Genomic DNA, 26,174 nt, shown 5'->3' with positions numbered 1-26,174 from the left:
CTCAGGACTCTTCAGAAGAGGACACCGATGGACTGGTGGCAGATCCGGTCTGTGGAGAGACACCTCTAGGGTTTGTTTTCTGCTTAACAAAATGGATCGATTTGGGAAGCACAGCAAGTCTGGATTTGTCAGGACTCGGATTCCTAGACCCCAGGTTGCATTGCAGCCAATCCAGTCTTCTGGCTATGCAGATGTTTGCAGGTATTGATTTGTTTGGAATGTTTCCTTTGGGACAATCTGTTGCAGATAGTGGAATTGTGTCGAAGGGATGGTCTTGTAATCCTACCAAAATGCAGGCATTGAGGTGTGTTAAAGAAGAAACATCAGGCTAAACGACTACTAGGACGGGCAGAAATGTAGTTTATCATGGGCTGTGAAGGTAATAATTTTGTTAACTATGGCTAAGAGTTTTGGTCTGAATTGGAGGGGATTCTTCTCAAAGAATTTTTTTAACAGGCTGGTAGTTTCAGGAAATTTAAAAATGCTGCCTTTTCAATGGTAAAGTAAATTAAATAATTTAAAACTTATCCAATGATTTGTGGTGTTTATGGAGAAAGCAAAAGGAAACACAAAGTAATGGCCTGAAATATGCATCCCATCCGAAATTGGGAAATGTAGTTTTTTAAAGAAAGTTTCCATTTAACTCGAATCAAAGGCTGGAGTTTAGTTCTTTTTTGTACATTTAAACTACAACATCAAGAATGCATGGCACACACATTGCAGCCAAATCACTGGGGTAACATAATTATATTTGGATTGCCTAGTAAAAGGATTGTTCTCTTGAACTAGTAACAATATTTAGTAAATGAGCATAGTTCTGATTTTCGTTTGTAATATTATAAAGGCTTATGGAGTTTTTAGGCTAGCAGTTGCCAGTTTCCAAAGTGCTTTGTTTTGAAGGCTTTTATTTCCGGGGGGGGGGTTTCAATGTTATAATGTTATCTAGTTTTTGCATGATGACTAGCTTTTTGGTCAGTTTCTCTTAATTTATGGAGACTTTTAACAATGCCGCAGTAAGGTTATTTTGTAAGAAAATGGACAAAAATCTTTTGAGCTAAGGGCTACATCTGAATTGGTTTTTCAAAATTATATTGACAGAAGATTTCAGACAAATTTGCCCTATTTGAATTGGTTGAGGTGGGTTGTCTTTAAAAAATGTTTGGGAACTCTTATTATCTGTATGACACTGAATAATAATAAGTTTTGAATCTGCATAGTCTCTCTTGCTTTTTTTAAAAAAAATCTGGTAACTAGCTTTCAAGTATACTGCTTTGTTTTAATCACGCATCCAATTCTAACCAGCAGGCAAGTCATTTAGCATTGCTTAATGAATCCTGAGTTCCAGATTTGTAGGCATGATTGAATGTTCCTGTGACTCTGATGTTCATGAAATGATATGTAGAAAATCCCAGTAGTATTTTTAATTACCTTTTAATGGTTATGTGTTCAGTCAGTAGCACTGGTACCACAGAAGGACTATGTAGCTGTTAAGATAATCTTACCCCTTCAAATACATCTTCTTGTGCTTTCCAATAATTCTTAACTGGTCGAGATCCAGGCTTCTTTAGTATTCTGCCCCCGCCCCCAGGGTCCTTGCTTGCTCAAGTTCTGGTCTTTCTAGTATCCACGAGTTCCCCATTTGTTAGGCTGCGAGCCAGCTGTTCTGCATTTTCTTTAAGCTCTGAAACTGACTTGGTGACATTCCGCAAGATGACCAAGTGGCATGCAGGAACTATTTCACCTTGAACAATTGCTGAGGTTAACCTGTTCTTAGCAAGTTTTGGTTTCAAGATCAGCTTTATGATAGGTGATTTCAGTCTTTCTCCGTGACTCTAAACTGAGCACCAGTGGTACACAGTGTTTCAAGAAAGACTCTTAAGGAGGGGTGGTAACATTTGACGTATTCCGTCTATATCTGGGGGTTGGGGGAGTGGAAAAGGGAAACTGTAAGGAGCTTATGCATCTGTGCTTTTAATTTCCGCTGCCTCTAAATCTCTTAAGTATGCAGCTCGAGTGGATCCTTCTTGGACTCGTTTCTAGTGGGGTTAAAAATAGTTTATTCCTGTCTTTCTCAGATCACTCCTTGCTAATTGCTCACTTAGCATGTTTTTTGAGGGTTCTTTTGTTACTGCATAACGAGAACTTGGTCACGTCTCAACAATGGTGGTATCTCAAACACTGACATGATCCTATCCAGTTGCTATCATAGCTATATGCTGTGAAGGCTGAGAGGGCCATTGGCCTACCTAGTAAAGAGAATAACACAGTGACCTTAGAAAGGTTTGGACGTATATCTATAAAGTACATGATAAAAAATGTATCCACCTCCAAAAACTGGAGCATCACTAGAAATGTCGATGTGTGTTTCCTGAAAAAGATATTTGTCCTTCTGAAAGTGTGTAGGGTAGTAAGGTAAAATTTCTATGGAAAAAAAATTCTATAGGGTTTTTTTTTAGGGGGATCGCGACCCACTGGTTGAGAACCGCTGATATAGCAGGACATGGAGGCCACCTCTCACTTGCTACCAGTTCCTGGTAATAATGACAGGAGTGACCTCTTCAAGCAGTTACTAATTTTCTGGGCCATCACAATCTTAACTCTGGAAGAATCCACACATTGTTTTGTATTATGACATTGTAATCAGACACTTCTTGGATCTTCAAACAGGAAAATGTAGAGGAAGTATCTGAGAAGGCCATCAGAAAACATATCAGCCAATAGTAGCATGCCAGGGTTAAGTATAATTGAAATGGCAGCATTGTATTGTCTGATACAAAATAAACACACAGCATGGAGAAGCAACATAACCCTGTCTGGTCCATGAGTTTAAGTAGGTGTACTATTGATATTGGGGAACTGTCTTGTGCTTGTGGAGGCAGTTACCATCCCTATGCACGAAGGGAAGAAGCAGCTGGGAGTGGTGAGAACTGCCCTGTGGCATGATTACTCCATCTCCTAATTTGTTTCCTAATGAATAAGGATCTTTACACTAACCATTTCCATGTGTGTTAAAACTGAATTACCAAGCCCTGCTTTGGTATGTCTCTCTCAAGATTTGAATCTAGGAAATAACTTAATCTGCTGGGGTTGCCTGACCAAACAAGCAGAATCAAATAAGAACAAGCATGTAGAATTGTGCTGGGTGTGAATTCAGTTGCCGTATGCTGGACCATCTTTGTTCTAGAATTCTTTGCTTGGGTCCTAGTGCCTTGTGGACAGAACTAGGTAGGCACTAGGACCAAGCAGACATTCTAGACCAGTGGTGGCAAACCTTTGGCACTCCAGATGTTATGGACTACAATTCCCATCAGCCCCTGCCAGCATGGCCAATTGGGAATTGTAGTCCATAACATCTGGAGTGCCAAAGGTTCGCCACCACGGTTCTAGACCAAAGATAGTCCAGGAAATGACAGATGAATTCACAGATCTCCTGTCATCTTTAATCTGAATAGGGTATCGTCCTTGGTTCAAATCTCATATTTGCATCTGGACAGGAAATGCGCCCCTGCCCTCTGCAGTCAGTCATGCTTTGGCATTTGGTGGGAATCCAGAGGGCAGGGTTCAAAGGGAAAATGCATCATTACATTATTTCTGGGGAAAACCTGGAAGTAACTTGGTGCATCTCTAGGAGAATTGCCAGAAACTCTCTTGTAAAACCATGGCATTTCTGGGTGTTCCTAAAGAGATGTCAGCCTGACAATGATTTTTGGTCCATTTTTCTCCCACTGCTACTTCCACTGGCAGAAAGAATTGAGGATAGCCAACAAGAGGTCTCCTGCCATAGAGGGTGGCTTGGCATCTCTACCCCCACCATGGCAGTGGCAGAAAGCAGGTGTGTTATCTACACTTTTGTCACAGCAAAGTCCTTACAGTGTGGTTAAAATTTTTATTTTCCCAGTTTTGACCAAGTTTAAATGAATGCTATGTTGAACTTTCACATTAAATTTGAGGCAAAAGTGGACTTTTAAAGGAATGTACTCAGGAAGTAACTTTAAAATCTTAATAAAACTAACAAATCACATTGTGACAACTATATCTCATGCAGCAAAATGGAATATGGAAAAAGCAACAACAAAAAGGGTCTTGTGGCATTTAAAAAACTAATGACTTAACTGTGATATAAGAATCCTTTTTGTTTTAACAATAACTGATTTTCTATAGTCCGCCACAACCTTAGGCTGGAATTAAAGTGAGGTGTATCTAGAATAAAGAGATTAAAATGTTCTTAAAGAATTACTGAAGATATGAGAAGAGCCCTCTTGTGGTATATTTTTCAGGAGATCTTGACTCTTGATGAGGTATGAGCAGGAGGCATTGTGTGTGTATATTTTGTTTTACTATGAAGTGTTTTCATTATTATGTAACTATTACTTGTAAGCTACCTTGACCCAAGAACGGAAAGGTAGGATATAAATATGGAAAATTATTTAGAGCAAGGTGATTCAGAAAATGTTCATAATTGGCAGAACATGTAACAGTCTCTGAATATGTGTGAATTATGATTTTGGTCCAGGGCAGAAAATTCCCAAAGGCATATATATGTACAGGAGTTTTTGAAAGTTGACAAGATGCGAACTTGGACCCAATCACCCAACAAACTTTCTCTTCTTTAACTCTATCAGTGGTATGCAAGGGGAACATCTGATCAGGTTGTCCTTATGTCCCCTGGTGAAGTTTATCTCAAACTGTTACCCAAACTGGACACAGAGCATGGGAAATAAGCTAAAAAAGGTTCCAGAAAAGAATACTACAAGACCTTGTAATCTAAGTGTACCCAGGTAGATCTTAATAGGGATACCCCAAGCTACACTTAAATAAATAGAACGAAAGTGATTGTAATAGTAACTTTATTGGATTAAAAAAAGAAATAGATTTGTACCAGACCTAAACTTAGCACTTGAAAGCTAATTCTTGAAGCTCTGATACATATACACAGAGAGAGGGGAGGATGTGACTTTTCCAGGCTTGGATTGGTCCAAGAAATACAGTTTGAATTAGGCCAGGCAGTTTGCAGGTAACTGCCCCCCCAATTCAGAGGGAAGAGTGAAAATGACCCCTGACATTTCAGGATGATGTAGCTGATAGGTATCTTTAGCATACTGACAAAGAATTGGGAGGATTGAAGTAAATTGTCCTCCAGATAGCCCATCCTGGGTGGATGGGCTTGAACAATAGCTGGAGTGGAGGTGATACTTTTCTCATCCACTGGAAATGGCTCATTCTGATTAAACATCCTTTGAAGCAGTATGGAACTGTGGGGTATGTAAACGCCTCATCCTGCATATGTGCTAGGATCTGATCTAGATATGGCACCTAGATGGACTTTCTGAAACTTATGCTAAGAAAATCCCCATTGCACTTTTAGATTTTTTTGCTGGGGGGGATGCCCTTTAGGAACAACTAAAAGGAAATCTGGGATGAAATTGTATTCTTAGCTGGATTCTTGGGCAGACACTGAAGGCACTTAGATACAAGTCTTAAGTCTCAACTCCAGCAGGCCTTTTAAAAACCATGTTTTTCCATTTTTTTAACATGTTGCCTCCAAGAATGGAGATAACAGCAGACAGGTAGCAGGAGTGGTGGTTGCTGCAAGAAAGCACTGTAGTCATGTGAGGAAATGCTGTCATCCATCTAATTAGGTGCATTTGAACAGTTTGCTGAAACAATTAGCTTCCTGCTTGTGGCTTGGAAGCAGAACAAGAGTGGAAGCAGTGGTTGATCAAAATTACTAATTGAAAGGGTTCGTAGTTGTTGGTCTGCCTCCTGCTTGACGAGGCATCATGATTTGAACCTGCAGAAGCCTCATGTTGATGATTTCAGGAGTGTGGGCTGGCTGCCAATGTCCAGCTCCAGGCGAAGGACAAATTGCAGTATATGGGAATGAGCAGTAATAACTAAGAAAGCCTTCATGACATCAGTAGATCTGCATCTCTTGGGTGTTACCTCTGCTTTCAAAGCTGCCCTCAGAATCCCTTATTGGCCTGACCAACTAGAAGACTTGCTTGTGGGGGCTTCAAACTGGTCTTCTGTGTCTTGTGACTTCACTTTCTGTTGTCCTCAGTGTCACAGGAGCCAGGTCTGGCAAGACTGGCTAGGTATTTGCACCCTTTGTGACGTTCCCGGCTCAAATTCAGTGGGAATTCTGACCCTTTTCAATAGCTGGCCATGTCTGTAAGATTTGTAATGTTGATGCAGTCTTTTTGCAGTAACATACAACTTGTCAGTGGTTGCTTTTTTTAAATTGGGGATGGCAAGATCAATGTCAATAGTCATGTTCACAACTTGGTGAACGCATGTACAACCGATGTACAGGGTAAACTTTTAATACATGCACTGAATAATACTCAGGTTACACTCAATACATAGATGTATGTGTGATTTAAACCACGTTTATCTGTGGTTGCCTTTGTAAAGTGAACACACACTATTATGTGTGTAGGATTCATCAAATCAGTGTCACCACTGAGACTGATGGCTGTCTAACTGAATTGATCCATGGTTGGCAAAAAATTCTTCTTTTGATGAATGTACAAAGTTCTGTTTTCCTGGCTACCTGGGAAATCTCCCAAGTATGCAAGATCCCCCCCCCCCCAATAGCTTTCTGATGGTCAAGCTTTTCTGCTTCCATTATAATGGGGTCCAGTTGCTTTACTATCAGCTGTAGCAAAGGTTGTGGGCCTACAAGAAATGGGGGCTTTCCAGGAATTGGAGCTAAGTGATTTGGAAGTCCTGTTCCACTTTTCAAAATCCAGGAACATTTGTGGTTTGAGTGGGGTGACTTTCCTGACCTCTCTTCTTTCTCTTTAGTACTTTTTTCCTCACAATCCCTCCTTTTCAGAGCATATTTAGTCATCATCCTTTGGTAAATTTAGAAAGTCTGCTTTTCTGCAGACCTGGAGAAGTTCCTCAGGTAGGTAGATATCCTTAGCCTTGTCTATGGATGGCCTGGTTTTGTAACTTGTGCCATCAACAGGAACTAGCCAGATTACTGTGAAAGTGATGATGTATATGAAAAGATTATAGCACGTGTGCTCAAAAATGGCAGCGTACTTTCACCCAAATAATATCCTTTTTAGAGTTATTTCTAAAGTTTTGTAGTTAGTAATCCTGTAAATAGTGTACTCATCAAGTCTTGGTTGTAGTTCATGGTCCTCAGTGGTTTGGTTACTGGTTAAACTAAGTTTTAGCATTCTAGAAAGGAAAAATCGTACAAAATTCTGTAATATATATTGGATCCTTTTTCTGTACTTCTTTTGTACTGTCGTGTGTACTAAGTGTTTGTGCTGCTTAGTCCTGCTGGTTCTTCCATGCTGGATTGGTTTTCTGGTAGTCAGATCTGGCTGCTTTCCCATCTCTCTTGTTTACTCAGGCCACACGAAGTTCCTGCACTCCAGGGGAGACTATGTATCAGTTGATCTGGACCATGTAGTTTGAAGGATTGCTTAGTACAGTCAATTACTGGAATATGTCTGCTTTAGGCAAAAAGTAGGGAGCCAATTAAAAGGGGGCTTGGTTTCCCAGTGCAATAAAACCCCATTCTCTCCAGGGTTTTTAAAAATCCCTTTCATTCTTAAGCTCCCTACCAACTGACTGACCTTGAGAAATTAATTGAAGGCTGAGCTGCATTCCTTGAAGCTGTAAGTAGTTTATTCTAACTTCCTTTTCATCACCCTGCCCTATTTTCAAGGACTTCAAGGTGGTGTTTCACTTTTGTATTTCATCTTCATAAGATTCTTGCAAATGGCTGGCCCAAGATCAACAAGTGAGGCCCAAGGCTGAGTAGAGATTTAAACCTGGATCATTTAAGTCCTTGCCAAATACTCTAATCCAGCATGTTGTAACAGTTAAGGATGGTAAACTAATCTGGGGAACTGGGTTTGATTCTCCATTCCTCTATCTGAGCAGCACACACTTATCTGGTAAACTGGATTTGTTTTTCTGCTCTTACACATGACTGACCTTGGGCTAGTCACCATTCTGTATGAACTCCCTCTGCCCCACTTATCTTACAAGTTCTCTGTTATGGGGAGAGGAAGGGAAGGGTTTTGAGACTCCTTGCGGTTGAGAAAAGCGATGTATAAGACCAAACTCCCCTTCTTCAACTTTTCCAATCATGACACCACACCAGATTTCAAGAACTGCCTAAACAATACGTAAAGATCAGCCCAACTTCTCCCATCCAGAAAATATTTGTTTGTTGTTGGCTTGATGTGTGTGTGCCACATATGTAAATCTGAGGTCTGATTCATGTGACTTGACAGTACGGCATAAAAGTCTGAAAACTATTCCAGCTGTGCAGTGGAGGAGTTTGAAGTATGATTGATCATGCAGAATGAAACAAAAGTTCAGTGGTGCCTTAAAGACTGATGCTTATTTCAGAATGAGCTTCTGTAAGTCACAGTGCACTCCTATGGATAGAAATGTGAAGGGGACATCACAGTGGGCAATCTTATGTGGGAGTGTTTGTGAGGGAGGAGGAGCCAGGGAGTGGTATGAACAATGTATTTATTTATTAAATTTGTATCCCACCCTCCTGGACCAAGGTAGGGCTCAGTGCGGTGCACAACATTTTAAAACAATTACATGACATTAATAACCTATTCTTCATTAAAAAGACACTAAACCAGCAGTTCTCAACCTGTGGGTCATGACCTCTTTGGGGGTTGAACAACCCTTTCACAGGGATCGCCTAAGACCATAGGAAAACACATATTTCTGATGGTCTTAGGAACTGAGACACAAATAATTTATGGTTGGGTCTCTCTCTCTCTCTCTCTCTCTCTGCTATTTGTCGGGTGCTAGATGCTCAGCAACTTCCCATTGTTCCAAATAAATTAAAACTGCGGTATTGTGGACCACATGTTTTTACTTGCAGCAAGCAAGTCTGCCCTTTAGACCAATTGAGAACAATCAGAGGAAATGTGTTCCATTAATGTAGCTGGTGGATAAGAGAGGCTGTTTTGATTTCATGTGCCGCATGGGGAGAGCAGTTCCTTGGATGGAACAGTTCGCCCTTGGAGCTTCTGACTACGTAACAAAATAATTTGTGTTTACTAATCAGGTATGCACATGATATATAACAATGCTTTTGTTGTGTTTGTGTGTTATGGTGGTTCATTATGGCTTGATGCTTCTGATGCTAATGGCATTCCTTCTGCCTTTAGGCTTTGAGGAAACACCTGTAGTCTATGAAGGTTTCCTCCAGTTCATGCAGCTCTTCAGGAAGATGGGAGGAAGGCTTTGAATTTTGCTCAGCACAGTGGTAGCATGCTTTGCAATGTTGTGCAAACATGCCCTGCTTTAAAACAAATCGTAGTGAATCCCTTAATATTTCTAAAATGAGGATGGGAGGAAGAGGAGTGGGAAAGGATGGGATACTGGGAAGAGCTGGAAATCCGAAGACCAGCCCCAGATCTAGGGTGGGGAAGGCAGTCCAAAGAGGAAAGGGCTGTAAGTTCTTGAGTTCTTTGTGCTGAGTTACCAAAACACATATGTAAATGCTGGGCAGGGCACTGAAGTGATACTTTAGAGTTGGAATAAGTGACTCAATATACCTGGACTTGGGGGTGGGGGTGCCATATAGCTCCAAGTGTGGGTGTTATCTCCTTAATGAGATATCTCTCTTTGTCTTAACCTTGGAGTTGCTTTCTGGCCTCTCATCTTGCCCTGTTCTCTTTGTTCTCTACCATTTCTCCACATGGCCCTTCATGTCAGAGGCATATGCAGTTCTCCCATGCAGAAAAATGCCCTCATATTCCCACATATGTGATACTGGTTGATTAGGATTCTTTTGTTAAGGTTTCTTTCTTACATAACTGCTTTGCAAACCACACAGAAAACAGACATGGATTTTCATGGTCCTAATCTCTTTTGAGAGTTCATTCCAGACCAATCATCCAAGAATGGAGGGGGTGGGGGGGGAACTGGACTGGGTTGCCATAGCCTGAACCACCATGTAGGAAAGCATAGCTTGGAGCTCTTCTATAATATTTGGACATGTTACTTATGTGTTGCTTTATACGCCTGTTTTTCTCACAGAGACTCCAGGCAGATTACATAATGTAAACCAATGCAGTCAATAGGATGAGACAACTAATAATCAATTTCATGAGGTGTGGTGCTCCTCCTGCCCAGTCTTGTCTGGTCGCCTCTCCTCCATCTTGCCACAAAACCTGTGTCCTCCCTAGGCCTTAGAATTGGAAGCAGTGGGAGTTGCTTCACCTTGGTTCTTTGTTCCACAGGCAGCATCTTCTGCCACCTTGAAGTGAACCTGCTTCCCCTCCTAGGCCATCATTGAGAGTCCCTCCTTTAATTTTTGCTGTCTTTACTCCTTCCACTAGCACTCAATCTTAGTCCAGGTCCCACTCCAGCTGATACCTTGATCAATCCCTGGCCTAAAAGGCTACCGGCCGTTATTACAGCTTCGTTTTGCCTATACTTAGTACTTACCCTACCCTTCTGCCTTTCTTCACAACTAGGCAGGATAGGTAGGGCCACTTGGTATCTGGGTCCTTCTTGTCTTGCTGCAGGCCCAGCATCCTGTTGTCTCCAGCCAGTTTGGCCTCTTCTGGTGGCACCATCTCGCCTCTACCAAAGCAGACCCGACCTGTTCCACCAACATGATGTAGGAATTAAGAGCAGGTGGACTCTAATCTGGAGAACCAGGTTTATTTCAGCACTCTTCCATATGAAGCCTGCTGGAGGCATTTGGCTAGTCACAGTTTGCTTAGAACTCTCTGAACCCCACCTGCTTCACCAGGTGTCTGTTGTGGGCAGAGGAACGGAAGGAATTTGTAAGCTACTTTGAGATGGATGAGAAAAGTGGTATATAAATCCAAACTATTTTCTTCTTCCCCTTCAGTCCCAACCCTGCTGTTGGCCATGTTTGGTAGGGTTTCTGTTACTATTTCAACCTCTGTCCTTTCTGGGACACCAGGAGGGATGCACCCCTTAAAGGCTTCTGCAGTGTGGGCAGTGGAGGCACCCCCCCCCCCCAATCTGGAATTATCTCCAGACATGGGACTCAAATTTCAACAATCTGAAATAAAACATGCATATTACACATATGTTAAATAATATAGCAAATGGCATTTCATAAGTAGAAAAACAAAGCGGTGAGAATAGGTTAGTACATAAAGTGAACAGATAATATACTGTGCACACTGGTATACTTTGCAGTCCTGTTCCCTTTATAAAAGCACCCTCATGAACCATTTTGGTATAATATAGCTCTATAGCCTGCTATCCATCATAACCTTTCTTTTCTTAGTGGGTCATAAGGGTAATGGCCAGCCATAGCTCTAGGACCATTATACTCAGTGCAGTACAGTGCCTGCTGTTTGGGTCACTTTTTTAAAGACAGAGCATCCTCTGGTAGGACACTTGGATGATACCATGAACATAGTATAAAAAAGAGCACCTTAAATAGAAAATCAGCTGCCAATCCTTAAGCCCATAAAATGCTAGTCCAGGGGTCTGCAACTTGCGGCTCTCCAGATGTTCATGGACTACAATTCCCAACAGCCCCTCTCACCATGGCGAGCCGCATGTTGCAGACCCCTGTTCAGTTCTGTTGAAGTAAACAATTGAAGTTCTTGAAGTTGCACTTGGGAAACCACTGCAAATTGCCTGCTGCAGTATATGCATGAAGTGTGGGAGCAAATATGCATTCATATTTATAAGTCCTGTCTTAGAAAGCTGACGGGGGTTTCCCGCAGCCATTGTAATGTATAGTGTTGCTTTTTCTTCTACTCATTGTGTTTAGTATTGGGCGCCACACAACCCAGTTGGTGTTAAATTGAAGCTTCTGAGTGAATTATCAACTTCCCCCTTCCCCCAATCCCTCTATTCACTGTGCTGTTACAGATGCCCCATGAATAGGTACAGCATATAATCTGTGTTTGTATCTAAATTGCTGCTGCAATCAAAGGTCACTCAGTGTTCCTTCCTTGCTGTCCTCAAAAGGAAACGGCTCTTTAAGTATACTGACGCACATGTTGTTGGTGTGTTGGCCCCAGTGTTGCCAGATGTTGCTTATTTTGGAAGGATTTTTTTGGATTCCAAATCACCATGCTTTCACAGGATGTAATAGATTCCAGTCTCTTTCAGAAATGACAGCTCTGGAGTGACTTTGATGTTCTCTTTCAGAGTATTCAAATGCTCAAAACTTAGCACAAAGCAATTCCTATACTTCTGTTGTTAGAAGAGCTGGTTAATAATGTGCTTCCAGTTTAGATTGCATTATATATGACTGGATTTTGGGAGTTTGTTGCCACAATAGGTGATGTTATACCAAACTGTGTAACTTACTTTATTGTAAAAATTCATGCATTATGATAGGAATACCTGCAGTATGCATTCTTCTACCTGAAATATTCCATTAAATTAGAGTACATGAAATTCAAAACAAATCACAGAGTATTACTTAGGCCCAGGACCTGTATATTTAAGGAACTATTCTATATAGTCCTGCGAGACATTTCAGTCTTCCACTTGGGCCCTTTTTCTTGTCATTTTGAGATGAGATGTTAGCCATGAGGGTTAGGGCTTTTTCATTGATGGCCCCCAGGATGTTGAATGTACTTGCCTCCCTCTTCTCAAGTCTTGCATCATTGCTATATATATTATAATGCTAGGTCAAATTTTTGTTTCTTCTTTGTTCAATTTGGTTGTAAGTGTCAGTTAACTGCTGTTCTTAGAATTCATGGTTCTTTTAATAGAAGATTTTAGTAGATCTAATGGATTGTATCATTTCCCCCCCACTGATGATAGCTTATAATGGGCTGTTTATTGATTTTTGTAATTGTGATACACCTTGACCACCTTGGTGGAAAGGCAATATACAAATGTTTTATATGAATAACCTGTTTACCTTTGACTTGCCAGCAATGCAGGGCAGCCCCTTTCTCCTTTCCTGCCATTTTGGACTCCTCAGTTTTAGTAGAAATCTTTTCATGGCCTCGAGTAAGCATGAAATGATTTCTGTTAAACATCCTTTTCACGTGGCAAGCGTGTGAGATCTGAGGTCTTTGATGCCCCCTCGATCAATAAAAAGCTAAAGGTCCACAGAATGTAGTAAATATCGGACCTGTTTTTTATGGACCAAGAATTCACTTAGTTGTACCTGTCAATACACCATCTATATCTATAAAAATCTAACAGTGTGTTTGTCCCTGATGGTCTCCCTCAGAAGCTGCTGGACGGATCGCCCCCAAATTTTTACAGGACATCCCTCCCAGTTGCGGGCAGGTAATCGGACCTTCAAATCACCAAAAGTCCATACCTGAGCCAGGTAAAACATTTTTTTCCTGGCGCACCAGGCCATGAAGCTGACACTGTTTAACTGTCACCCTTAGAATGTTCGTGCAGCCTGTCTGTGGCCTGAGGGCTTGGTATGAGGGCTTAGAATGTTCGTGCAGATAGGCAGAGATGAGCAGTGAAAACAGTAACTAGGTAATTCTGTTAGATAATATGAGTGGAAGTGAAACACATACACACTTTGCTGTGTGAGACATCAGGTGGGGTTCCCCCCCTCACACGCAGGTAACTTTCACTCTCTGTGCCTCACCTATTGCTACCACACAATACACATCCAGCTCATCCTCACACACCTCTCTCTGCCCTCCCTCACATCCAACCACCACTTACCCACTTCCTCACCCATATTCGCCACAGCTCTCTTTTACTAAAAGCAAGCTGGAGTTTGCCTTTTTCTTCTAAGAAAATCCGTGGGGTGGGGGTGAACCAACACTACTGGCTCCGCTTCTTTTGCACGTGGTCCTTTAAGAACATAGGGAGCTGGCCTCGATCTGAGAGCCTCACCACCCTGCCTCTGCTGCCTGACTGGGATAGCCCAGTTCTGCCTTACCCAAGCCAGGACTGTGCGTGTCAACCAGCCTCATGGACAGTGGGATTCACACTCTGGACAGTTCCGTTGTGGAATGGAAAGGATTACCTTATACTAGAAAAACAAGACAGCACCATATAATGATGTGCATTGAAAAGGGAAAAAGGGATTCCATTTGACCACCCCAAAAGGCTATGCTGGGGATCATTGGACCTGCATGGACATCTGTGTGGGTTGCGGACTATGAGAAGGACAATTGCCACAGCAACGCGTGGCCGGGCCTGCTAGTATGATAGAAAAATTTGACTGACTATCCTCAATGCTGTTCTTGGTATATGTAGCATTTTTTGGATTCATAGACCAAGGTCAGCTACAGTGTGTAGGGACAGTCATGAGAAAAGGGGTGAAAGTAACCCCCCATTTGCCCATTGCCTTGCCTCACCCCTTATGTTGGATTTTTCTGATGTAGGCCTGTTGTTTGCCATGCTTGAAGAACATGTCTGCAGCTTATCCCTGCTGTTAGAAAGAGAAGGTTGATATTTCATTGGTCTGTTTGGGGAAATGTATGAGTAGGCCTATACTTCATTGCTCACATAGCTACTGCTTTAAGTGGTCTTCTGTTTTCTCATCTAGACGTTGGGGTCATAATTTTGAATGTTGGGAAGCTTTCCCATCATTGCCTCCCAACATTCAAACTGATGTCCTCAAGTTCCAGTCAGGGGACACCTTCAAGTCGAGTATCCAAAGTTCCGTTCTTAAGTTTGCAGGATGACATCAGAAATGATAGCTTTTCTTAAAAGATAGTTTGCTTCCTACTATGAATTTCCCTTTCCAGTATGCAGCTGAAATTGAGGGAGGATGTGTTCTTGGTTGTACACTTGGGTCACAAGGAGTGATGGGGAGGCCCAGGAATTGTAGGCATTATCCTCCATGAATGGAATGAATGCTCTGGAATACCCCACAATTTAGTGGGATTCCATTCAGGCATGCATAGGTCTGTGTACCAAGTAATTCCCTGAAGTTAAGCTTGAAAGCCATACCATGGGACACAGTTGAGATCACATGAAGTGTTTCCCCGTTAGTGTCCAATTTTCTTGGCAGTGGCTGCTGCTGGCAGAGAAAGGCACCATGTGATGATGTATTTAACTTTGGGAGAAGACTCCGCATGGAGGCTGTTCTGAGCGGCTTTTGCATGATACTAGTGAAGCGTAGACCAGTCTGGTTTCAAGATGACCTTGACAGCAGAGAGGAGACTTCCTTGTTAACAGTTGCCAAATTGTGTAGTTCTTTTTCCTCCAGATAACAATTCAAGTTTATTCTGTGTTCCTGTATTTACTGGTGTTAGTATTAAACAAATCCACCAATATTTACATGCATCTGTGCACATACAAGCAACAGACCTTCTTTGCTGTTGCTTCAGCTTAATTCCTCTTTGTAAAAAAAAGAGTCTTTTAAATGGGTTTCTTCCCTAGTACTAAACCCAGTGATCCTTGCAGAAGTGTAAAGAGATAATATCAAGAGAGGTTATGACATGCAACCTAAGGGGAATGCCAAGAGAAGTGAGGCTAAGTAGCTGGAAATATAACTTCACCTACACAAAGTTTTCCTGCCCATAATCCCCACCACATCATTCTTAATTCCTCTTTTTGTAAACTAGTTTCCAAACAGACATTTATCCCCATTTGGCTGGAACTTCCTCTTTCTCCCTAGTGTATATGTGGAATCTTGAATCTATGAAGAGAACATGGTACCAGATAGTGAACCTACTGTCAATGATTAAGGATGATTTGAAAATTAAGACACATATAGGTGTCAGGCTAACCAACTGACTTTTTAAGCAGGAGTCCACAACATATTTCCAGCATGTTCTTCTGTGAGTCAGAGAACATGTAATCATATGCATGAGGAATGTAATGCTTAGTAATATAACCATTTGACAAAGGAACTCTCTGAACTGACAAGGATTCTGAAATTGCTGGACTTCTGGTTTTGGTTCTGGTTGCTTCATAGATTTCTGAATATGGCTATTCTCCTGGAATAATTATCTGTAGAATCCCAGCTTTAGTTTTTTGCAAACTCTAGCCTTGAACTGAAAATTGTTGGTTGAAAACTTGTTCAGTTGGGTCTTAAGGAGCTGAGTGCTAGTAACAGTTATGGAAGGGATTGTGACATGTACATGGGATCTCAGAAAAACACATTGCACTTCACTGTAGCTGTACAGAACTTTGTACCTGCTGTGTCCTTCCTTGCGCCGAATCCAACTGCCTTTGCCCAGTCTGTTGCTCAAAAGGTAATCATGTGTCAGACACTTGTGCTTTCCATTTGGTTGCTTTTGTCCCTCCTCCTGTTCCAATTTTTAGAGGGAAAGTTGAGATTGGTTAATTGACTGTTACATTAAGGGTCCAAAGATTCAATTAATAGCATTTTATAAATACTAATATATATATCTATAATTTTTATACACCCACAACCCCACACCAGCAGCACAGGCAGTTTCCTTTGTAGCCTACACTATAAAAATATTACCACACAAATACCACACAGGTGGACATTTTTAGGTCCATTTGTGTGGAAATATGTTTTTAATGTAGGCTACCAAGGGTTGCCTTAATGTGAATTTATTCCTGACCTTTGGATATTTAATTCTGTTGTTTTTATGGTCAAGTCCTCTCTCTTCTGTTTGCTTTAATTTACTGTTACCCCAAACACAAATCCCATTTGCTGAAACCTAAATCAAATTGGGCCTTCAGAAGCCACCCCCTCCCCCCTCTGTAGCCTTGAAGCTGCGTGTACACATTCAGAAGGATCTTGAAGGACTGTCTGGCTAAGGATGTACCATTTCAGATTGGATGTGTATAGGGATGTAAGCTTTCCAGGAATTTTGAAGCGAAGGCTTCCAATCTGGAGGGGTTGTAGAGGGATTGCTGAGAGGTGGTTTGGTTCTTAGAAGAAATTGATTTTCTGGACCCATTTCAGTCTGGCTTCAGGCCAGAATTTGGAACAAGGACTGCTTTGATCGCCATGGTTGATAACCTCTATCAAGAACTGGACAAGGGGGAATGTGACCCTTCGAGTTCTGCTGGATCTTTCAGCAGCCTTTGATACTATCAACAATAGCATCTGATCAAGCCACCTCTCAGCACTGGGACTAAGGAGCACCGTATTATGGTGGTTTGTGTTGTATCTGGTGGATAGTGTTGGGAAGAAGTTGGTGTTGAGGGATTCGTGCTCTGCATGGTTTTTGAGCTGCGGGGTGCTACAGGGCTCTATTTAACATACTATTTAATATCTATATGAAGCTACCGGGAGAAGTCATCAACAGGGATGTACTGAGATATCATCAATATGCAGATGGTGCCCAGTCTACTTTTCTTTTCCTTCTAATTTCAAGGATTCTGTTATTGTTTTGAACTGATGCTTTGAGTCACTAGTGGCCTGGATGAGAGTGAGCAAGCTGAAACTTAGTCCTCACAAGACAGAGGCAGACCTGGGACTTCAGAACTCACCTGGGATGCAGTTATATGCCTCTTGAAAAGCCAGGTTCACAGCTTGGGAGTGCTGCTTGACACAGCAGTCATATTAGAAAACCAGGTGGCTGCTGTGGATTGGAGTGCATTTGCTCAGCTCCAGCTGTATCTGTTTGTGGGTTGGTCAGGTATAGCCACAGTGACCCATGTCTTAGTTACACCTAGACTGGACTATTGCAATATGCTCTACTTGCGGTTACTTTTGAAGAATGTTCAGAAGCTGCAACTAGTGCAGAATGCTGTAACTTGACCACTGGTCAGGACCTGCTACCTCAAGCCTATGCCCCCAGTGCTGCAGCAATTAAACTGGCTATGGATCCCTCTTTTAAGCTCAATTCAAGATGTTGGGTTTGAACTGGGCAGTCCAATCACATTGGGGAGGGGAATGGGCATAGAGAGCAGTGCAGAACTGTGCTGATGCATTTGCCCCCTCTGCTGGCATAAGTGGCACCCTGCCAGCAGAGAGAGCAAAGGCGCCAGCAGCTGGGCACCCCACAGCTCCAAGGGGTGAAAACACAGAAATGGGTGCCGCTATGGATCATTGCTGGTATTCACGTATTCAGCCAGGAAGTTCCCAGTGGGGGAGCTGACTTTAGTTGGCTTCCACCTGGCCTTTAGCGCCAGGGACACTATGGCCAGGGCTTAGAATTAAGCCCTATGGAGGGTCAGTGTGTTTTTATTTCAGCTGCCTCCCCGCACCACCTGTAAGCCCCCTGGAGTGGTGCGGCAGCGCATAAGAATTGCCATCCCTGGCAGCCTGAGGTTTAGGACTAGGCTGTTAAAGTCCTGCTGGGATTGGGAATAAGTTGTCTAGACAAGTGTCTTCTCCCATGTATTCATGCCATTCAAAGAAGCTTGTCCATCAGGTACGCATGAGAGGACCTTTTCTGTGGCAGCCCCACAATTATGAAACATAATTCCATAACATTCCCTCATGTTGATCTGCAGAAGCCTGTTGAAAACCAGTTTATTTAGGGCTGCATTTGATTGAATTTTTATTATTAGCGTCCACCCAGCAGTTTTTAAATCATAACATGAAAGTTTTAGACCTAATACTTACTTTCCTATCAAACTGAAACTTCTTTTACTGATGTGAAATTATTTATAATTTATCCAGTATGTAAAATGATGCCATTTGGCATATATGCAGTTTAAAAGTATAAGTATTTTCATTTGAAGCTTATTGAAGAATTGCAGATTTCTATATCCTATGCCCGTGGTGGCGAACCTTTGGCACTCCAGATGTTATGGACTACCATTGGCCATGCTGGCAGGGGCTGATGGGAATTGTAGTCCATAACATCTGGAGTGCCAAAGGTTCGCCATCACTGTGTGCTGCCGTATCTTGAATTTTCGCAATCCGACAGATTGGAAAAATAAAAGGTAGAGTTAGAAAATAGATATTTAGTAAATAAGATGCTGAATTCTTTAATGTATTATGATTGAATACATTATAGCCTGTTATTTATAGTCAGAATTATTTACTTTCAAAGAAACAAACAAAACACCTTGAAAATATTGTATAAGTTTACAGCATAAGAGATCCCCCTTGAATTCCACTGGAAAAATTGAGGAAGTCTTCATACTTTATCATGTAGTAAATTTTGAAGCATTTGATTTGTTCTAAAAGAAAATGTATTTTATAGAAGTCCCAACTTTCCCATTTTTCCACTGGGAGAAACTGAGAAAACTGAGAAAAGGGGCTTTGGTTGGGGGAAATGAGGGGAAAAACAGTTTTATTTCTGGTATTCCTCTGGGCCCTTAGATCTCTAAATGTGTGGGGATTATTAGACTGCTCTCCCACTTGAGCTTTTGCAAGAAAACTAGCTTCTTAATTATGGTAAAGAACTCTTTTTTAAAAAGATAACTTTCAATAGTCACTCAGGCAAACTGCCCTGAATGGATAGTGTGGCCTTGATTGTGGAATATGTCTGACCACATCAATGGATTAGGAATTTCTCCACTTCCCTGGAGTTGGGAAGAGCAGAATTTATGTTTTACGGAAGTTTCCCCCCCTCAACAGCTTTGGAAGTTACCTGTCATGAAATGGTGGCTCGGTGGGTGGAGCTGGTCACAAAATGGCAGCTCATACATCTTCAAGTGCTTAAGTGGGGAAACCTTTCCTCTTGTTTTCTGAAAGCAAACTGTCACTTCACCCTGTAACTTGCTCAGTTGGGATGTAATTATGTATATGTTTTCTTTGGCAAAGAGCAGCTTTGATTCAGAGGAAAAGATTCAGTAGGATGCACTTTTCCAATGTAGGGCAAGAGTCATATGTGCACAGGAGGAGAAGAGGCTGATGAGGAAGGTCCAAGTCTTATCTACTTGGAAAGGTCAGAGAAGCTATAGCAGTGATGTATTATTGGCAGCCGGCAGTAATAATTATGAGGATGTAAGTTGAACTTTCATCCTGTAACTCTGGAAGAACAGTTAAGTCTAATGACAGCTATGGTACTTGAAAATGCCAGCCTTAACTCTCTCCACTTGTCAAAATATAGAAGAGGCCAATGGATGCTCTGTCTAGAAGAGCTACAAAACATGAATGAGTGATGTCTCATTTTGAATTCTAGGATATTGCAGAGAAAACAGAGGAAGAGTCTGGTAAGGTGACAGATTAAAGGTTTATTGTGGGCTAGTGCCCATTTCATCAGAGGTGGGGTGTTGGATGTTCATATGTCACCTATCAAATCTTACACAACAACTAATCTGGTAATCTAAGTTGCCTCCAGATTCTTTTTGAGCAGTTTTACTGGAAGCAAAAAATGGGTATGAAAGATCCAAACAGGTTTGACTGCTTTAACTGTTTTAGAATTTCAAAGATTGCCCTTCAGGTGTTTCGGAAGCTCTTCCTATGCCCAGTTGATTTACCTCACAATCTGTGATGCTCCCCTACATGTGAAGGCTGCTCCATTTTGGGTCATAGAAAGGACAGTACGAGGAAATTTTCATTGTTAGTAGCTCTTCTCGCGTCATGCATTGGGCTCTTTTTCAGCCATCAGTGTGCATTATCACTAAACAGAAATAGAAAATGGAACGTTTACCTCTATCTTCCGATTGTTGCTCTTGTTAATTGGGTTTGGAGACTGTTGACGTACTGGCTGTAAAACTGATTGTCAAGCCAGATATTGGAGCATGTAAGTCTTGTTTTGTTCTCTCTTGCAGCATCAGAAATTGCCCTTGCAAAATGAGCCGCTTTGCTCGGAAATGCTCCTTGGAGCCGCTGCAGTCTGAGCGTCGGCATTCCAGGTCAGATTCAGCAGGCAATCTGTCAATGGATACTTTTTGGCTAGAGGTGGAAAGCATCAAAGAGAGCACCGAATCTGAGCCTGAAGAGTGCAGTTTTACAGACGTCAAACCCCAAGAAGGTAAGAAGTTTCTGTAGCTCTGAGGGATTGTGGGATTGATTTTTTAAAGGCTATTGGGCTGGGTGCAAACTGGACATGGCCCAGGGGATCAGTGAGTAGATGTTGGGACTGGGGTTAATTTTCCCTATTTTTCCTGTGCAGATTGCTTCCAACGCTTTTCAATTAACTGTGTTTTTCATGGTGGAAAAAAGAACTCACGAGTTCCCATATGGTATATCTAAGATTTCTCCCACAGGGCAGGTGGGGATTGGGGTCAGAAAAACAGCAGGAGAAAAGCGTTCCAATGTGGCACAGATCTTCTAACTTCCCCTCCTGTTACGTTAGCTGCTTTTTAAAGGTAGATGCTAAACACAGATCTGATGAAACATGTCTAGTTTGGTGCCAAGATAACTTTTCAATAAGTGGCAAATCCTGTGGACAAATCTATGTTTTGAATATAGAAGGGAATTCTTTTGAGAGTGGACGTGGGTAGCGTGTTTCGTGAGGGGAGACCTGCTTTCGGTTTTCAACTCTTCCCTGGATTTGCTGGCCAGAGTTCTGCAAGATTTGAATGTATGCACAGGTTTCCATCGGCTTTATCCATTTTTTTCTATCAGGCACAGTTTCTGCATGCAGTGATCTCTTAATATGTGATCTCTTCCACAATTCATATAAGGGAAGGCAAATCTGCTGGGGGCGTGGAGCTCCACAGACAAATTGGTGGCTTCAAGGTATGCGTTGCACCCACTGAACTATAATTTCAGCTTCTCTTTGTTTTCTACAAAAATGGGGACCACAGTGGCAGTGGTGACTATAGTGACCAACCAAATAATGAAGGTGGGTTGCAATCTTCTTTTGTAAACAAGATATATAAATGTGCCAATGCCCTGCCTCTAGACAGTTGCAAATATAAGCTGGGATCTGAAGAGCCAAGTATATTTCTGTGTGGCATTTCTTCTTCCAGAGGTAGCACATTCAGCCTCCTGAAAAGCTGCCTGTCATGCGCTGGCTTCTCTTGATCCCATCTGTTGAAGTTAATACCTTTCATTAACTATCAGGGCAGTAGCTTCTGTTGACATAAGCTGGATATGCAAAAGCTGTGCTTGGGAGTAACATGTCAGATTTACACTTGTGAAACTCTGGCATATAGTTTGACTAATGCTGCTCTCTTTGTTTTAAAGGAAAACCTGACCCTGTCTTTTAAACAGTCGCTAATTCATAGGTAGTGTCTGATTTGCGTCCTTAGCAGGAAGAGTTTCAGGTTGTTGAGAGGTTATTGTTGGAGGCTGTAATGCCCAAAGGTGTGCTGCGTGGCTGGCTAGACAGAAGATGAGAGAAAATTAAAATGGTTCTAGGAGGTTGCTGTCTCGAGTTTGTTGTAAAAGGAAGTGAGAAATGACAGCTTGCTTTCTCTTATGACTTGTGGCCAGTGCATGCCAGGGAGGGACATGGCAGGATGTGTTTGCCTAGTTACTGTTTGGGACCGCTAGGTGGCAGTCCTGATAGATCAGTATTTTTATTCCAATGCCTACACTAAGAAATATTTTGCAGATCGACAAGTGCCTATGAGTGCAACTGAAGTGTTTGCAGGAGCAGTTGTTAATCTGCAGGGAGGCGTGAAGTCATATATCGGTAATCACCTGTTCAAAACTGACATGGTTGGTGGAAAGCAGTTTGGAGGAAGGAAATTACATTCTCAAAAGAGATGAGTACATGCATAAGCCCACACAGCCATTTCCCTATATTGTTGACTGAAAAAGGGGGGTTGACTGAAAAACATGGGGGTACACTAAATCAGTAAGTAAAACCTCAAACAGGCTAGCAAGTTAAGGGCAAAATATTTTTAAAAATGCTTTGCATATCTTGGGTAACCGAATCTTATGAACTATAAGCAGCTTATGAACTATAAGCAAAAGAAGATATTATACTCCCCCACAATGCTGTGCGCCCCCAAAAAACAAATACTGGGGACAGAGGAGTGTTGTAAGTGAATGCTATGTGGCCCAGGGGAGAAACAGAAAAATAGTCATTCATCTAGCAGAGGTGGTTCATCCAAGCAACTTTTCCTCTTCCACACAGAGCCAGGAGGGGTTGGAAGGAGGAGCAATGGACTACAACACTGTAAAGTCAGTCAGTTAAATTATGTCCACATTTCTGATGGACAGCTGAGGCTGAGATGGCACAGTTTGCATCAGGTGGCAATTAAGCTCATGACAGAGGCAAGCTTCCAACAGGGGACTTGGCGATTTGTAATTCAGGCTCTTAGGTTATACAGCACCATGTCCTTTTAGACTTCTCTGCAGTAAAAGTTGTCCATTCCTTTTCTTCTTGTGAATGTGTTAGTTATTTATTGATGGGATGTTTTTTGCTCCTTTGACTGTAAATGCCCTGTGCGTAAGGGGGTGGTTGAGCGGATCACTGTAATTTTGCATATACTCATGCATAACTGTACTTGGCAGTGACAGACTTCTGTTCTGCTGTTTTACTACCTGGATGGGCAAAGAGGTGTTTTTTGCAACACTGCTCCTTCTTGGAGTATTTTGTTCCTGGAAAGTTTTGCTTGCTTCCCACTAGATACATGCAGTATGGTAGCCCAAACAGCTGTATCTGTCTGTTCCTCATAGAAATTGTTAGCAATGGCTGCTCACTTGGTTGCCTTTGAACATCTCCTGTGAAGGTGACTCTGCAAGTTGACCAGGCATCTTATACTAGCTAGGCTGTGTGATATTGGAGATTTTCTGTCTGTCCGTCCATCCATGGGACTGGTGGTAATTCAAGGGGATAAGGTACAAACATTGCATCTCCAGTTACAGAGCATTCTGCATTCCAGGGCTGAGACTTTGGAGAGCTTCTATGGATCAGAGGAGACAGTGCCATCTCCTGGCTGAGCGGAACAATATTATACTTCTTATATGTTACTCTTGGTTTTTAGAAGCTACATGATGGATGTAACTTGAATGTGCTCCCATTTCTTCATCTCTATGATTGGAAACATTTCACCTGCGGAAATTGTATGACATGTGCCTTCAAACACACAGTGGACAAAGATACATGGCACTACGCAGTGGCGTAGTGGTTAAGAGCAGGTGCATTCTAATCTGGAGGAACCGGGTTTGATTCTCCGCTCTGCCGCATGAGCTGTGGAGGCTTATCTGGGGAATTCAGATTAGCTTGTGCACTCCCACACACACCAGCTGGGTGACCTTGGGCTAGTCACAGCTTTTCAGAGCTCTCTCAGCCCCACCCACCTCACAGGGTGTTGTTGTGAGGGGGGAAGGGCAAGGAGATTGTAAGCCCCTTTGAGTTTCCTATAGGAGAGAAAGAGGGGGATATAAATCGAAACTCTTCTTCTTCCTTCCCAAAATAAAGGAAGAGCCCTGCCTTAGAGCTAGGAACTGGGCAGGACGGCTTCGCTTACTAGGCCCTTCCAAGTTTCCAGTCCTTGGAAATAAGAAGAGGTTCTCTGTTTGTGGCTTCTTCAAGATCTGGGCTGTTTCTTTGCCTTTGTGTGCTACTACTATCATGGTATTTCCTGACCTTGCCTTTCAGAGGGGGAAGCGGAAGCCGAATGGCTGCAAGATGCTGGGCTGTCAGACTTGATTGCCGACTGTGCCACAGAGAATGGCAATATCGTCCTGCTTTCCACTTTGACCAAGACCCAAGCTGCGGCTGTGCAACGACGACTCGATACTTACACCCGTTCTCGGCGAAAGAAGAACAAGCAGCCTGTCCGTGATGTCCGAGACATCTTTGGAGTGGTTGGTTCTGGGGTATGTTACTTTGTAAGTTCTCCCCATGATAGCTCCCCACCACTTCCAGGAATTTCCTTGTTTTTTGGAGGTATTTTATCCTGAATCAGTGAAATAAGGTCTCATTAAAAAGATAAAAGTAGTCAATCCCCTGTGCAAGCAATGGGGCATTACTGGACTGCATTGTCCATAAAACTGAGTAGGCTGAAGCCTAGGGGCCCCACAGGAGCTAGGGGCCCATTGATTTTTTTTCTGCTGAGGCACTGTTACTAGCTCCCTAGGGCTCCAGTGTTTACAGGCACTTTGCACTCTGCGCTGTAGCGGTATGTGTACATATGTATTTATCCATATGTATGGTCTTGTGGTCAGCTGAGGTTTGTTTTAAGTCAATTGGGGTCAGTTGGGGAGACATTGAGCCAACAGTGTGCTAGCATCAGGGTTGTGACTTCACTCTGTCTCCTTTCTTATTACACCTCCATGAGCAATGCAGTCTGGTGTGCTTGAATGCACCCACAAGTCATGGGGACCAGCCAAATCCATTATGATTTATAGATTTTTAAAAAGAACAAATGGCAGCCAACATGTACAAGCACAAGTCAGGATTTCAGAAGAGAAAAGAAAAGGAAGAACGATTGCGTTGTGAGAAAAGAGGTCAGCCGACTTTATTTCAACTGGGTTTCAGTGTCCTTGTGAATACTGAAAGTGTGAATGAAACTTTCCATATATCTGCCTGTAAATTCGGCGTGAAGTACCTGAAAGACCTGGGGCCCAGCCATGGGTTAATATGACCCTGCCCATGGGGTGACGTCACATTACATCACACCATCTATTAGGCAGACTTTGTTTATGGGGTAGTTGGCCATCGCCTTCCCCAGTCGGATGCACTTTACCCCTACCAGCCAGCTGGGTTCTCATTTTACCAACTTTGGAAGGATGGAAGGCTTGAGCCAGCTACCAGAAGCCGACTTATGTTGGGAATGCTGTTGTGTTGTCCAGTATCCACAATTAGAGGTAGTTTGTAATATAGACTGAACTGAGTAAGCATGGGCTGTCTTCCCTTGCTTTCCTTCTCTCCCCCATCAGTGTTTTAACAATTAACTGGAACTTCATAAAAATGGTTAAGATTAGGGCTGTTTTTTACATAAAATAGCTGAAGCACAGACCAGGAAAAAAATAGTATGCATGTTATTCTAGGAAAACCAGAAGGCGTAGCTAAGTATTGTTAGCCATTTTCTAATATTCTAGCTGATATAAGGGGGAATTTCTGGCGTTAATTTTGTACTTAAGTCTGGTCTTTGGAAGAGCAGCAAGGTGTAATGCAATGCTTATCAGGGTCAGACTGCATGCACAGTATACACACATACACCTTTTTTCTGTTCATTGCACGCAAGTGTGTACATCTGAGTGTGAATCATAGAAGATGAAAAGGCCAGGGAGGGATCATAGCTCAGCAATAATATCTCAGGTTTTAATCCCTGGGATCTTCATTTGCCAGGGTCTTGAGTAATAATGCTAGAAGAGACTTCTTTTTGAGGCCTTGAAGTAGCTTGAGGCAAACTCTGTCCTGGGTGTCTGTGATAGAAAAGCTGGGAAAGATCCTTATCTAAGACCTTAGAGAATCACTTAGACCTTAGAACAGACACTACTATATACAAGGTGGACCAGTGGTCAGCCTCTGCATATGTCCATACAAGGAACTTCAGTTTTG

The 26,174-nt window shown here is 42.3% G+C and overlaps 1 protein-coding gene across 8 annotated transcripts in view; it reads left to right on the top strand.

The window, feature by feature from the left end:
• Positions 1-26,174, top strand: part of ARHGAP40 (Rho GTPase activating protein 40) — a 78,560-nt gene that overhangs the window by 32,918 nt on the left and 19,468 nt on the right. For 5 of the 8 annotated variants that reach the window (XM_048497577.1, XM_048497579.1, XM_048497576.1 and 2 more), the window contains exons 2-3: positions 20,536-20,738; positions 24,267-24,487. In XM_048497577.1, the coding sequence (XP_048353534.1) occupies positions 20,558-20,738; positions 24,267-24,487 (402 nt within the window). In that variant the 5' untranslated portion in view covers positions 20,536-20,557. Of the gene's footprint in view, positions 1-28; positions 202-359; positions 380-20,535; positions 20,739-24,266; positions 24,488-26,174 lie in introns of those variants that run through there. The other 3 variants (XM_048497575.1, XM_048497574.1, XM_048497580.1) reach the window with 3 other exon arrangements.

The sequence above is a fragment of the Sphaerodactylus townsendi genome, linkage group LG05 (genome assembly GCF_021028975.2).
Source record: "Sphaerodactylus townsendi isolate TG3544 linkage group LG05, MPM_Stown_v2.3, whole genome shotgun sequence".
Classification (NCBI taxonomy): domain Eukaryota; kingdom Metazoa; phylum Chordata; class Lepidosauria; order Squamata; family Sphaerodactylidae; genus Sphaerodactylus; species Sphaerodactylus townsendi.
This window is presented reverse-complemented; position numbering and strand designations above follow the sequence as displayed.